Below are 14947 nucleotides of genomic sequence, written 5' to 3'. Positions count from 1 at the left end.
TGTGCATACACTCCTCCTCTCCCTGTGCCGTGTGCACACGCCTGCCTACCGTGCCACGTGCATCCACTCCTCCCCTCCCTGTGCCGTGTGCACACACCTGCCTACTGTGCCACGTGCATACACACCTCCCCTCCACGTGCCTCATGCACACGCCTGCCCTCCCTGTGCCATATGCATACACACCTCCGTCCCTGTGCTGCATGCACACGCCTCTCCTCCTTGGGCTGGTGCACACGCCTGCCTCCTGTGCCGTGTGCACACCCACCTCCCCTCCCTGTGCCGTGTGCACATGCCTGCCATCCCTGTGCCGTGTGCACATGCCTGCCCACCGTGCCACACGCATACACACCTCCCCTCCCTGTGCTATGTGCACACACCTGCCTACTGTGCCACGTGCATACACACCTCCCGTCCACGTGCCGCATGCACACGCCTGCCTGCTGTGCCGTGTGCATGTGCCTGTTCACAGTGCCGTGCGCGCATGCCTCCCCTCCCTGTGCTTGTGTTGTGTGCACACGCCTGCCTCCCTTCCCTGTGCCGCGTGCACACACCTCTCCTCCTTGGGCTACTGCACACACCTGCCTGCTTTGCCTCGTGCTCACCATAGCACGTGCACACGCCTGCCCACCCACCTGTGCTGCGTGCTGTGCCGTGTGCACACGCCTATCCGTGCCGTGTGCATACACCCCCTACCTGTCCCTAGAAGTAGCTGGATAACTGTTTATACCTTACAGTCCCTGTGTACACCCACCCATCACCTACACACACAGTCAGGCGCCTGTCTTCATGTACCCCCTTCGAATGACTGCGTGTCCATGCACACACCCTGTGACTGAAAGGCAGACACCTCTAAATACCGCTACCTACACATGGTTGCAGATACTCAAATAAACACACAGCTCACTCTCCCCTAAGCCCTAGTTGGGTGCCAGGCATTGTGCTAGGTGCTTCATTTGCATAATAATTTTTATTTATGCAGCAACAAATCAGCCTTCCCCTAAGCAGTAGGTGTTAGGCCTCCATTTTGAAGCACTGAGAGTTGTCACTGGCCCAAGAGCACACAGCAAGGGAAGAGGTGGAGCCCGGATTCCCACTCAAGCCCCTTGTTGTCTTATTCACTGTAAATACACACCGTCAGTGCAGCACCCTTTCCCCGTGGGCCCCGCCGCACCAGCTCTGGGCTCCAGCTCTTCTCTCTTCCAGACCTGGGTGCTCTGGAAACACTGTAAGGACTGTGTCCAGGTCCAGACCAACCTCACTAGGTAAGCTAAGGCTGCTGCTCTCCCTCCAGAACCTCCTGGGGCTCCCTACTGCCCCTGTGTCTGTCCTCCACAGTCTCCCTGGATGCTGCCCAAGGCTCAGTCCTAGAATGGTGTCCAGAGTGGCCCGAGGGGGTGGATCGGTCTGAGCATGGCTCCCAAAGGACGTGTCTCCACGTCTCCAGAAGTCCTAATGCTCTGATGATGAGATCTGGCTTTGGGAGGGACAAATGGTCCCCCAGTAGCAGCTGGTGGTGTGACAGGGCACCAGAGAACCAACCAGGCTGTGTGGCTGAGTGTGGCATCTCCTCCAGGTGTGGCCTGATGCTGACCCTGGCCACAAACCTGCTGCTGTGGGTTTTGGCTGTCACCAACGACTCCATGCATCGTGAGATCAAGGCCGAGCTCAGTGCCTTCATGGAGAAGTTCGCAGGTACAGAGAGGGGGCCAGGACCAAGCCCATCATCCTCAAACACCTTCTCTCTCTCTGTCTCTGTCCCTCTCTCTGTCTCTGTCTGTCTCTCTCTCTCTTTCTCTGTGTGTGTCTCTCCCCCGTTCCTCCATTCCCTCAAATATGTTTGTGAATCTATTGAGTTGGGTCATAGCCAGAAAATTGGATGAAGTTTTCTAATGGGGTATCCCTCCTCCTGCCCCAATCTAGTGCCAACCTGTCAGGTCCTGGCACCCTGCAACCTTCTCCAACCATCCATCTAACTGTCAACTAGCTGGCCACTAATCCCCACTGAGCTGTTCACTGATAAGTGCTTTAGTATACACCCCACCTGTGATATCAAGGAAGAAAAGCCTTGATGACTGAAAGGTATGTCTTCTCATACAATCTGAGATGACTGGAGTATGCCCACTCCTTCCTGTGCTGGGTCAGTCCACCCCTTAGTAGGCATATTCAGTGAAGGCATGTGGGGCAGAGCTGGGCCCCACCTGTGTGCATACAATCCCCAGGTGCTTCACCACCGTAACCTGTGTGCACCCAGCCCTTCCCTGCACACTCATGCATCCACACACCCATCGAACAAAGCCAGGCACACCTGCTGACCATACAGTCCTAATACCCTGGATAAGTTTTTCCAGAAAAGCCATGCTCATAGACTGTTTGACCAGTGACATCATTTTTCATTTAAAAAAAAAAACAAGCTAGAAAATGCCCTGTTAATAAAAATCAAACTCTAAAATTTCATAGCCAAGAAAACAGGGTTTAAAAAAAAATACAAAGTTTTTAATGTTTCAATAAAAGAATTCCAATTTAAGAAAAATTCAAATTAAAAAGAGCAAGATCAACTTATCACCTGCATGGAATCATTCTCGACGTTTCATCGTATTTATTTCATTTATTTTGCTGAAATACAGAAAAATCCTAGAAATCACAACATGTAATCCCACAACCGTTCTGCACGTTTCTCTTTAAGTGGGTTTGCCTGTTTTTCTGCATTATCACTGTGCTATTATGGGTTGAGGCTCAATGTCAAGAAGACAAAGATTCTCACCACTGGACCATGTGGCAGCATCAGGATCGGATGGTGAAGAGATTGAGATTGTTCACAGCTTTAGTTTGCTTGGCTCCACAGTCAACACTCTTGGCACCAGTAGCCAGGAAATTAAAAGACATATTGCCATTGGAAAGTCTGCTGTTAGGGACCTCTCCAAAGTACTGAAGAGCAATGGTGTCTCTCTGGAGACTTAAGGTGCATCTGATACAGGCCATGGTCTTTGCAATCACTTGTTCTGCATCAGATAGTTGGACAATGACCAAGGAGGATAGAAGAAGAATTGATGCCTTTGAGCTGTGGTGCTGGAGAAGAGTATTGAGAATATCATGGACTGCTAGGAAAACAAACAGATTCATCCTGGAGAGGGTTAAACCAGGCGGCTCCTTGGAGGCAAGGATTCTGGGGCTTCATCTAACGTACTTTGGACATGTTGTAAGGTGGGACAGGTCCTTGGAGAGGGACATATGCTTGGTAGGGTGGAGGGACAGTGCAAGAGGGGAAGGCCCTCTATGAGGATTGATTCAGTAATTGGAGTAATAGGGATGGGAGTCAGAGACAGTTTGGCACAGGATAGAGCATAGTTTAGGGCTGTTATACATAGAGTCGCTAGCGACTCAATGGCACATAACAACAACATTATGATTTTTAACAAAATTCCTTAATATCACCAACATCTGTCTAAATTTGATTTTTTCAAATTAACTTACTTTTTTTTCTAGACTATTTCTTCAAGCCAGGATTTCACCAAAAGCATACAATGAGTTTAGTTAGGTCTCTAACACCTTAAACCGCTCAAACCAAGCCTGCTGCATCGAGTCAGTCCTGGGTCCTGACCCCGGCGGTCCTCCATGGGGTTTCTGCCCATATAAGTCTCCAGGTGGGGAGATGTGTCCTCTTTCTTCCAAGGAAAGGTGAACCAAATCCACCTCTCTTTTCTGTTGCCAGTCCAACACATAATGCACTAACCCCACCTGGCTCCTGGTTTTATTCTGAAAGAATCATAAAAAAATACCCAACACAACACCCATCCAGTCCATTCTGATTCACAGCAAACTTCAGGAGAGATCAAACCACCCCAGGGGGTGTTCTGACCAAGGCTGGAAATCTTTGCAGGAGCAGTGGGTGGGTTCAAACTCTTGACCTTTCTGTTAGCAGCCAGGAGCTTAACCAGTGTGCCACCAGAGCCTTTTATTGCAAAGTGCTCTCCTCCAGCCCCTTTTCCCTCTTGACACTGAAGTTTGTCAGGTCAGCTTGGCGTGCACTTGGACTTGGTCCTCACTGCCCACATCTCCTCAGCCCGGGAAGCGCAGGCAAGAGCTCTGACAGGTTAACCATTTGGGCAGCAGTGTGCATTCCTGAGCTTCGATGGCATCAGAAGGACGTTCCCTTGTCCCGCAGTGAGTGCTGAGGCCCAGCCACCTCCTCCTGTGCCCAGCAAGTAAGGAGCATCTAGGGTGTCGTGCTTCGGCGCTTGATGCAAGAGTGGCACCTCTGTACCCCCACAATGTACGGCCTCTGTCTCAGGGCCTCAGTCTCCACGTCTGCGAACCGAGGAGCTGGGTCTCTTCCACATCTGGCGCGTTCCCGAAGGGGTGTCTCTGGTGCAGCTGCTGACCACCTGTCCCTCCTGCCCTGCCCTCTCCAGGCAACGAGACCAACACCTGCTTGTGTCTGAACGCCACCGTGTGCGAGGTTTTCCAGAAGGGCTACCTCATGCTGTACCCCTTCAGCACCGAGTACTGCCTCATCTGCTGCGCCATGCTCTTCGTCATGTGGAAAAACGTGGGCCGCCGCCTGGCCCCCCACCCTGGGCCACACCCCACACCCCCGCCCTTCCGCCTGCACGGGGCCATCTTTGGGCCCCTGCTGGGCACGCTGGCGCTGGTGGCCGGCGTGTGCGTCTTCGTCCTCTTCCAGATCGAGGCGAGCGGCCCGGCCATCGCACGCCAGTACTTCACCTTCTACTACGCCTTCTACGTGGCTGTGCTGCCCGTCATGAGCCTGGCATGCCTGGCGGGCACGGCCATCCACGGGCTGGAGGAGCGGGAGCTAGACACACTCAAGAACCCCACACGCAGCCTGGACGTGGTGCTGCTGATGGGCGCTGCGCTGGGCCAGGTGGGCATCGCCTACTTCTCCGTCGTGGCCACCGTGGCCACGGGCTCATACGAGCTGCTCAACCGTCTCATCCTGGCCTACTCGCTGCTGCTGATCCTGCAGCACATGGCCCAGAACCTCTTCATCATCGAGGGCCTGCATCGGCGCCCGCTCGGAGAGGCGGCCCTGGCGGGCAAGCAGGACGCTGTGCCGTCGCGAAGGGGCTCCCTGCTGGAGCTGGGCCACGGCCTCCGGCGGGCCTCGCTGGCCTACATCCACTCTTACAGCCACCTCAACTGGAAGCGGCGGGCACTGAAAGAGATCTCGCTGTTCCTTCTCCTCTGCAATATCACGGTGAGTGCAGGGGAGGCAGGAGAAACGGAGGGCGGAACTAGGCACATGGTCCCAGAAATCCTCAGTCAGGTAGCGCTGGATCAAGGCGCACACACTGAGCATTGGCTGCCCCAAGGGCTACTGGATTATCCAATTACAATATGGTTGGGTAGAGCATTATCTATTTCTCTGCTAATCCAAAGGTGAGCGGTTTGAATCCATCAGCCAATCTGTGATAGAAAGATGAGCAGTTTCTTCCCATCAAGATTTAAAGCCTCGGAAATTCACTGGAGGGACATTCTGAGTCGTCAGAAGTCTGAGAGTTAGTTTTCTTGTTGAGGACACATGCTTCTTCCTAACTAACTTGATAGTCACAGGGACCTGGCGTGAATGGAAATACTGAATACTCAGTTTGTTGTTGTTGTTGTTAAGTGCCATCGAGTCACAGACAACTCATAGTGACCCTATGAACGAAAGACCTGGACACTTGTATAACTTTCGTCCTTTCTCCAGATTCATAGGGTTTCCAGAGACAAGCTATACTTAGTTTAGGCACCTTACAAATACAGAATGTTCCCACCTTCATGGCACTTCCTGTCTCCTCGGCAAGGCTCCTGGAGACCAGTCAAAGAATTGCCCAATAGTCTGCTGAGTTCAGGGGATTCGTGGAAGAGATTAGAAAGCTCCTGGGATTGTACGGAACCAAAGCTGTCGGTGATCATCGCTCAGCACCTCACTCTCCTCGCCGGCTGCCAGGCGCAGGCCCACCTGAGCCCTCCCCACCTCACCTGTCCTCATGGTAACACCAGGCAGTACCTTTGTGTCTGTGTCACAGCTAGAGGACAAGGCGGAGGTTGTTCAGCCAGTGAGTGGCAGTGCCGGGACTGGAACTCAGGGCTGGCTGTCCCCGTGTGGATGGAGTGGAAACACCTCAGATCCTGAAAGCCTTGGGCCGAGCGGAGGAAATCGGCCCTAAGTGACATCAAACAGCCCACTGCCATCGTGCTGGTGCTCACATGAGCTCTTCCAACAGATTCCCGTGGCTTTAAGGGAGGAGAAGGGCCATCTTTCTCCCTAAGAGCAGCTGGGGATTCAAACCGTTGACCTTTGAGCTAGCAGCACATGGAATGTGCTGCACCACCAAGTTCAGGGTTCTGAACCTCAGTCTCTAACTTCTGAGAGCAGGTATCTTACCTGCTAAACCACAGGGGCTTCAGATTGACCTAAGGAGTTCTGGCAGCCATAGTGGTAAGGAATTGTAGTGTTAACCCAAAGGAACACGGTTCAAATCCAGCACCAGCTCTGCAGGAGAGTCTGACTTACTGCCTCTGAAAACCCGGTGGAGTGCACAACAACAGCACGACCAAGGCTCCTGTAAGGGCGACAGGCAGTCAAAGAAGGAAGTGAGGGTCTGAGGAAGGCTTCCTGCAGGTGGTCAGGAGTGGGAGAATCTGGACAGGAAGGACCGGCCCGGGGCCCGGGCAGAGAGCCTGGCACCAGGAGCCTGGGTGCGTGAGCAGGTTTGGCAGCTGCGGTCTCCTCATCAGGAGGCCAGGCTGGCCGCTGGGCAGCTGAGGCATCTTCGTACATGAAGGGGGGCTGGGGGCAGGGCAGCCCCCGCTGAAAGCTTGTGGATTAAGGGGTGGTGGATAGGGATAGGCAGCAGCTGTGCATTCTGGGGGCCCAGTCCCCTGGGCTGAGAGCGGGGTGTATAGCACCAGGGAGCCCCCTCCTCACAGGACCCCCTCTTCCCCCAGCTGTGGATGATGCCGGCATTTGGCATGCACCCCGAGTTTGAGAATGGACTGGAGAAGGACTTCTATGGCTACCGGGCCTGGTTTACCATCGTCAACTTTGGCCTGCCTCTGGGTGTCTTCTACCGAATGCACTCTGTTGGAGGGCTGGTGGAGGTCTACCTGGGGGCCTGAGCCTGAATCCCCACCCCAGGAGTCCTGGACAGACATCCTGGCAGAACTCGAAGTGTCCAGACAAGTGGCCCTGGGTCTCTGAGCAGACACCCCATTCCAGGAGGGGCAGAGACAGGCTGGGCTCCCCAGAGCCTCCCTGAGAGAGGAGGGAATTGTCTGGGCCCCAAAATCAAGGACAGAGCCTAGACCTTGATGCCTGGGCCTGGCAAGGGCATGCCACCTGCCTCACCTCCATAATCAGCACCCCAGGAAGCTGGTGGGGGCCCACAGCTATTCTCTGTGAGGGTCAGACCTCAGTGGCCAAGTCTGCGGAGTTTAGTGAGGGGCACCCCTCCCCTTCCTGGGGTCCAGATCTACTTCCTGCTGTCAGAGGGAGAGGCAGCCCAGGCTGTCAGGGACCCATTCTTCTGATGCCTTGCCCTCCCCTCCCCTGCTCTGTCCCCTAATGAGCTCATTAATTAGCTGCCAGGCAGGGTTCAACAGCTCTCTCTTGCTGCCATAAACCATGTTTGTTTGATCGATTACACGCCGGCTTCATGGCATTTGTTCCCAGGGACGGAGTTGCCGGGCCTGGTATGGTGGGAAGGGCTGGGCCGGCTGGGCAGGGCTGCACAGCCGGGACAGGGCAGCTTCTTCCCGCCTTGTCTGGTCCATGGGGGAGACAGGAAGAGCCCTGGTAGGGTCTCGAGTCCCCTCACCCCTGGCCGCCACAGCCTCTCCTGGGACAGACCTGTGTCAGCTCTGTGCAGCTAGCCCTCTGGAGGCTGTGGCCTCTGCTGCTGGGTCCCAGGCCTGGCAGTCCATGAGCCCGGGTGGAGCAGGAAGGGGAGGGAGGCGAGCCACCCTGACAGCTCGTCCATCTTCCTGGGCCCAGTGCAAACACGGCTGATCCGGGCAGGGCAGCCCAGGACCCTGGAGGACAGCCTCACCCTTCCCTCCCTTGGAGGCTGGACACTGTAAACACTGCAGGGCCCCCAAGGCTGTCTCGGTGGCTGCTGGGACCCACGTGGGGAGCTGGGAGACAGGCTCTTCCTTCCCCAAGAAGGGCCCCCTCCTCTGCTGTCTCACCCCAAAACGTGTCTGTCCAAACCCAGACAAGTATCATGGGTGCCCCTGCCCACTAAGCACGGAGACAGTCAGTGGAGGGGTGATTTTATTGTGGAAAGGGGCCGATTGTACAGAGCAAAGATTGTACTGACACAGTGGGGAGGGATCCCCAGAGCCCAGAGGGGAGCTGGCTGAGAATTGGGGGGTCCCCTTCCTCTCAGTCCCATGTAGGGGGACAAGGTAGGAGGATGAGCTGGCTCCCCCTGTCCCCTTGACCCCAGGAGTGAGTTAGAGGGAGCTAGGCTATGTCCTCTGACCCTGGAGAACAGAGCAGGGGCCCCCCAATACCTGACACAAACCCCTAATATCCATGGGGTCCCCCAGGCCTGGCTTTGGTGGCCTCCTGGCAGCATGGCATGAATGGGGTTCAGGTCTGGAGGCTTGGGATCCCCTTAACCCAGCAAGGTGCCACAAAGGACAATCTGATGTCCCCTCTGGGACAACCCCATGAGGACACAGTGACCTCCTGGCCTCCAGGGTAGGCAGCACAGGAGGGGTCTAGAGGAGGCAGAGTGGGGGTCCCTGCAGCCTTGGGGTGGGGGCTCCTGTAAGATGAGCCAGGGGGTGGTCAGGGCCAGTCCCCACCATCCCCCAACACAATGGACTCCCCCAGGGCCTGCTATATCCTGCCCTGATCATGGTCATTTAAAGCTAAGAACATTGTAGGGGACCATGGGGGCCCTGGGTCCCCATCTTCACACCCGCTGGATCTCAAACAGCTTCACGTTGGTGTCGTACCAGACTGGGGGGTCCACGTTCCTGGGGAAGGAGGAGCTGTCACTAATGAGCGGGACATCAGCACAGTCCAACCCCTCCCACCCCTCATGTTCCGCTGCCCACAACCAGACAAGACCACTGGGTCACCCTCTATGGGTGGGAAACCCCCCCGGGAAACCCCCCCACACCCCCACACACACCCACCCACAGCCAAGGTTCCCACAAGGCAGCCCCCAGGGTGAAGCCCGGACCATTTCCTGTGGGACTGACTACCTTACCCCAGGGAGGGACCCACCTCAGGTAAATGACGCCCCACATGTAGGTTCGGAACCACATGGCTGTGCCCGAGTTGGCCTGGTACTTGCGGATGAGAATGGGGTGGGGCACCGGCAGCAGCCCCACCAGCGTCCCATGCTGCAGGAAGCGCAGGATTTCCGACTCATCCGTCAGGCCCCTGCAGGGAAGGGGTGGGGTCAGGTGGGGCGACGTCCAGCCTGCTCCGGCCCCCAGGGCAGGTCTAGAGGGGCAGCCTGGCTGCAGCTTCCACCCGGCCTCACTTGTCAATGCAGATCTTCTCCACCTGTGGGACCAGCACCTGCAGCAACCGCATGATGGTCTGCAGCGGCAGCTTGGACTTCCAGGAGAGCACCTGTGGGGGGGGGAGGGCTCAGTCCTGACCCCTGACCCGGAACCACACCTCAGGGCCAAACGTGTCCTGCTCATGGCTGCATGGGCTGGGCCAGGTGGGGCCAGGAGCCAAAACCCACTTTATGGACTCTAACTCCCAGTGACCCCCTGTGGGGTGACCCACCGTGGGGTTCGGAGACCACAAACCCTCATTGGAGGAGACTTTCTCTCAAAGAACGTTGGGAGGATGCGAACTGCCAATCTTTTGGTTGGCAGCCAGAGTTCCTACGCACTCCTGGGAAAAGTGAGCACTAATAACAGTGAGATCCACAGCGTGTACGTCACACAGGCTGTGACTGGTGGCCACACTGGGCTGGCTGCGAGGGACCCTCACGACGGCCCCTGGGTGCCCACAGGGTGAGGGTGTGACTCGGAGGAAGAAGTCAGGGTGGGTAAGCTGTTTGCAAATTTGTGAAGTGCTTAGCCCTTCTGGTGGCCCTGGGAGAGTGTGGACAGGAAGCAGAGAGGGGCTACCATCAGCTGGCCAGAGGGAGTGACCACTGAGCCCGTGCTCATGATTCAGACGCATCCCCCCTGAGTTTGCTGAGCCCGAGTGGAGGCCCAGAGTCCCTGGACCGGCTCTCACCCCGCTGCCGTCTGCCCAGCCCAGTCCCTCACCCACTCCGATGTGGGGGTCCACTGCCCACTGGCAGACGCACTGGACAGTCGTCGCTGTTCCCGCCACGCCTGGCCAGACTCCTGGACTCAGGAAGGAAGAGGATGTGAGGAGTGGAGGAAGGGGGTGCAGGGTAGTGGGGACACTGAAGCACCCCTCTGCCAGCCCCACCTTGGCCTGTGGGGAGGAGGGGAGCCCCAGCCCAGCACCCTTTGCCCCAGGCTCCAGCCCCAGCAGGTCTCCTGCAGCTTGTGACAGGTTTAGGGCCTGATAGGCAGCTGGGTAAAGGCCACCACCTGCAGATAAGGTGGATGGACGTGGAGTGTGAAGGTCAAGGGCATGAGCTCAGGAAATGAGGGAGGAGGCTGCACACACTCCCTGCCCCCAGGAGAGGGTTTCTGATGGCCACTTCCTCCCCTCCCCCCCATGCTGGGCGCCGCCCCTCCACCCCAGGGCTGAAGAGGACCCCTGGCTTACTCCACTCCAGGACTCCCCGTCGCCCACCTCCTCGGTAGGGCCGTCCTCCGCTGAGCTCTGCTGAGGGTCTGGCTCCAGTGACCGCAGGGTGCCATCCTCGGACACCTGAGACTTCTCCGTCAGCTTATCAATGCCTGGGGCACAGGAGGGAGTGTTTCCAGGGCCCCCAGAAAGCTTCCCCCCGCCGGGCCTTGCTCCCCTAGAAACTCACTGACTGGCAGGTGCCATCCCAGTGTCCCAGCCCCAGCTCTGTCCCCACCCCACACAGAATCAGATCCCCCACCAAGTCACTCTCTGGGCCCCAACAGCAGGGCTCCCCAGGACCTCTACCCTACTCGGCATCCCAACCACGCTAGTACCCATGCCTGTCCCCACCCTCCCACAGGGTACAGACCTGGGGTGGCCACCAGGCTAGTCTTGAGGGTGCCAGGCTCGGCGGGGGCGGCAGGGCGGGAGCCCTCCATGGACGCGCCCTCCTGGGAGCCCGTGCGGGACAGGGGCTCAGGGGCCCGCCGGCGCCTCTGCAGAGCCTTGTGGATGGTGGGCGGGTCCGTGGGCAGGTTGGCCAGTTGGTGGAAGACACTGCGCTTTCGGATGATGGCGTAGACCAGGTTGGAGTTACCTGTGTGGGGGGCGAGGGGAGGACACCCCAACTCAGGGAGGCCCCTTGTCCGTGCCCCTACCTGGTCAGGCAGTGGAGGGGAAGTCTGGGGGACAGGTGGGTGTCTGTCGGGGGCGGGGGAGAGACAGGGCGGGAGTCGGCAGGGACCGGGGAGAGACCCTCACCATCAAACTGGTACTGGATGATATTGTTGAAGACCTCCAAGAGGAAGAAGACCAGGTGGTGGTTCTGGGCGGCAGAGAAGAGGAACCAGGTGGTGGAGAAGGCCTCCAGCAGGTGCAGCAGCTTGTTGGCGGCCACCATGGACAGGCTCTTGAGGTAGGGGGACACTGCGGGGAGGAGTCACCTCACTACTGGGGCCTCTGAACAGCCACCCCTGCACCCCTGGGCCTGGGCAGGACCTGATGGTCCTAGTCCTCTCTGTTCCCTACCTCCAGGAACCCCGCAGAGCCGGGGAGACCAAGCGCCTAGGAGCCCAGGCCTCCTGCACGGCTCCCGAGCCCATCTGGCTGCACCCTCACTTAGTGACTGTGTGCACAGCTGTTATGTTTACAGAGCCCCTGGGAGAGAGGCAGGACAGAGACACAATCACTCCCATTTTATAGATGAAGAAACTGAGGCTCGGAGACACTTCCAAAGTTGGCCCCCAGACTCCCTCAGTTCTAAAATGACCAGGCAGGGATACAGGCTCCGCACTTTCAAGCCCCCCTAGACTTCACAGATATTATAGAACACGCTAAAAGGTAAAACTCAAACCCGATACTGTCGAGTCAGCTACACCTCAGAGCAGCCCCATGTGTGTCAGAGCACAGATGGGCTACACAGGATTTTCAAAAAGTAGATTGCCTTTTCGGAGAGGGGAGCGAACTGGTGGGGAAGGGTGGGCAGGGAGAAAAGTGGCAATGAATGACTGGAAATCCAAAATCTTTGTAAATACTTATTAAAATTAATTTTTTAAAAAAAGAAAAATATTAAATGGTATTTTTTTAAAAAGTCGATTGTCAGGCCTTTCTTCCAAGGTACTTCTGGGTGGACCTGAACCATTGATCTTTTGGTCAGTGGCCAAACGCATGAACCATTCACACCAGCCGAGGACTCCTAAATCATGGCTGTGTGGTTGTTATGTGCCCTTAGGTAGATTCAAACACATCATGATCCCCTGTGACACAGCAGAACTGTCCCTTCGAGTTTCTTGGGCTGCAGTCTTTGTGGCAGTGGGCTGCCCGGTCTGTTCTCCTGCACCGTGGCTAGGAGGTCTGAACTGCTGGCCTCTGAGTTCACAGAGGAGTGCGTACCTGCCAGGGCTCCTCACTGCCCATCACCCATCACCCACTGCTGTCACACTGAGCACCCCAACCTAGCACGTCCCCGCTGTGCCATCAGCGTGCTCACTGCGTCATTGCAAACCCACCGCCGCTGGTTGATCCTGACTCACGCCCTGCATCGGCGTAAATCTTTACAAGAGACTACCCATCTCTGTCCCGTAAAGCCGCTGACAAGGCTCGAACCACTGACTTTTGGTTGGCAGTGCACCATGCCAACCTTAGGCATGAACTTCACCCTGTTTGCATGTCCGTGTGAGTGGGGAGTGGAGCAGAGCTGCCCCACACAGCTTGGAGTCGGTGCAGACCTGGGAGTCTGTTTTGCTTGTGTCTCCCTGCCTCCCTAAGCTGGTGGCCCGCCAGCAGGGCCCTGTCTGCCTTTCTTGTGACTCCCTGCCTCCCTAGGCTGGTGGCCCACCAGCAGGGCCCTGTCTGCCTTGGTCACACTCACATCTCAGAGGAGGAATCCTCAAAGCTTAGTCGTCACTCAGTTAAGAGTCTCAGATGAAGCTGATCAGTGAGGGAGCGAGGGGAGGCATGATCCTGGCTCCGGAGTCACCGCCCAGCTACAGGCCTCCGTGACCCATGCTGCCCCACCCAGAGTCCAGGAGCCACGCAGGAGCCAGCCACCCTGACCCCATGACATCCCCTCTGTCGGTGTCCCTACTGACATCATCCAGGTGGCCATGACCAGCCCTGGAAGCCCTGCTGCCTTATCTCCTGGCAGGTACACGCACGTGGGCTATGTCAGGTGAGCAGGCTGAAGGCAGAGAGGGAGTAAACTTGATGTCCCACATCCTGTCCCCATGCCCCAGCCATCTAGACCTGCATGTCCAATACAGCAGCTCCAGGCTACCTAGGGCTGCCAAGCACTTAAAGCCCAGCTAAGCCTTGCTGAGCTGTGCTGGGATTGGAAGAAAACACACATGAGGCTTGGGAAATCTTGTGTTCCCTGTCCTGCCAGAGAATATATATAAAATACCTCATTTATATATTCTTATATTGGTTATGTGTTGAAACGATAAAACACTGGTTATATTAAAAATAATTCCGTCAGGTAAATTAGTAGAACTGTTCTAGTTTTCTTGGCTGTAAATTTTACAGAGGCAGCTTGCCAGGTCTTTATTCTAAGGAACAGCTGGGTAAGTTTTGAACCACCAACTTTTAAGTTAGCAATCAAGCCCCAAAGCATTTGTGCCACCCAGAACTCATTCTGGATATGGTTGTTGTTATTGTTAGGCATCAGTGAGTCAAATAGGACCCTGTGAGCACAGGTCTGAGCCCTGTCCGGTGCCGTCCTCACAGTCTCTGACACACTTGAGTCCATTGCTGCAGTCACTGCTGTCAGTCCACCTGGGTGAGGGTCCTCCTCTCGCCTGCGGACCCGCCACCTTTCCAATCATGACATTCCTTTGCAAGGAATGTTGTTGTTTGCTGTCAAGTCAGAACTGACCCACAGCTGACCCTCCAGTGGGCTTTGACCCTCCAGAGGGTTTTCAGGGGTGGTCAGTCTCACGAGAGGAGACCGCCGATCCTTCCACAGAGCAGCTGGTGGATTTGAACTATGTGCCTTTAGGACTGCTGCGCTGCTTCTGGTGGCATCACTAGGCCCCCAGGTCTCCTCAACTGTCCAGAGTATGCGAGACAAGCTTCCCCATCTTTGCCTCCAGGAGCACTCTGGGTGCACTCTCTCCAAGACCTGTCTGGGTTTTTGGCAGTCCATGGGATACAACACACTAGATAAAATGCGTTACTAAGGCTTGTGTCGTCTGTTTCCTGTTTCACATGCGGCTACTGTAAAATGCCGAAGGTGGGTGACTTTTAATCTGCGACCCTCGGGCCAGTCTTTGTTTTTGTTCAGACATTCCTCTAGGTCGTATAGCCCTGGTGTACAAGTTGCCGACAGCGGTCACTTGTGGTTGCTGTGAGGCTGTACACTGTGACACTGATGTGTCAAATGCGTTAACGGTTGGTTATCCAATGTGGACAGAGAGTGGGGTGGAACTCCCCGATTAAAACAAGCGTGGAAGCAGGAGTGGCACCCACTTCCATAAATAGCTTGCCTCCGGAAACCCTATGAACCTGGAGAGAGGATGAAAGGCACCCAAGCGTTGAGGACTCTCCTTCACAGGGTCGCTATGAGTCGCCTGCGACTCGAGGGCACTTAACAACAACTGTCAAATGAGCTGTGTTAGGCGGGCGTTGCGCTGGACAGCGTGTGGAGGGGCAGTGGACAGCGTGTGGAGGGGCAGTGGACAGCGTGTGGAGGGGCAGTGG

At 56.3% G+C, this 14947-nt stretch overlaps 2 protein-coding genes across 2 annotated transcripts in view; one reads left to right on the top strand and one right to left on the bottom strand.

Annotated features, from left to right (window-relative positions):
- Positions 1-7122, top strand: part of OTOP3 (otopetrin 3) — a 10158-nt gene extending 3036 nt beyond the window's left edge. Inside the window, exons 4-7 of the mRNA XM_006886380.1 lie at positions 1204-1262; positions 1574-1692; positions 4410-5215; positions 6952-7122. Coding sequence (XP_006886442.1) covers positions 1204-1262; positions 1574-1692; positions 4410-5215; positions 6952-7122 — 1155 coding nt within the window. The remainder of the gene's footprint in view (positions 1-1203; positions 1263-1573; positions 1693-4409; positions 5216-6951) is intronic.
- A 1802-nt stretch (positions 7123-8924) lies between these two features.
- The window catches only part of HID1 (HID1 domain containing), a 23676-nt gene continuing 17653 nt past the window's right edge, over positions 8925-14947 (bottom strand). Inside the window, exons 13-19 of the mRNA XM_006886224.1 lie at positions 11513-11677; positions 11121-11348; positions 10754-10860; positions 10252-10332; positions 9504-9595; positions 9242-9400; positions 8925-8988 (exon numbers count right to left, since the gene is read on the bottom strand). Coding sequence (XP_006886286.1) covers positions 8925-8988; positions 9242-9400; positions 9504-9595; positions 10252-10332; positions 10754-10860; positions 11121-11348; positions 11513-11677 — 896 coding nt within the window. The remainder of the gene's footprint in view (positions 8989-9241; positions 9401-9503; positions 9596-10251; positions 10333-10753; positions 10861-11120; positions 11349-11512; positions 11678-14947) is intronic.

Source organism: Elephantulus edwardii, unplaced genomic scaffold (assembly GCF_000299155.1).
Source record: "Elephantulus edwardii isolate Elephantulus edwardi_28Jun2011 unplaced genomic scaffold, EleEdw1.0 scaffold00048, whole genome shotgun sequence".
Taxonomy (NCBI): Eukaryota; Metazoa; Chordata; class Mammalia; order Macroscelidea; family Macroscelididae; genus Elephantulus; species Elephantulus edwardii.
This window is presented reverse-complemented; position numbering and strand designations above follow the sequence as displayed.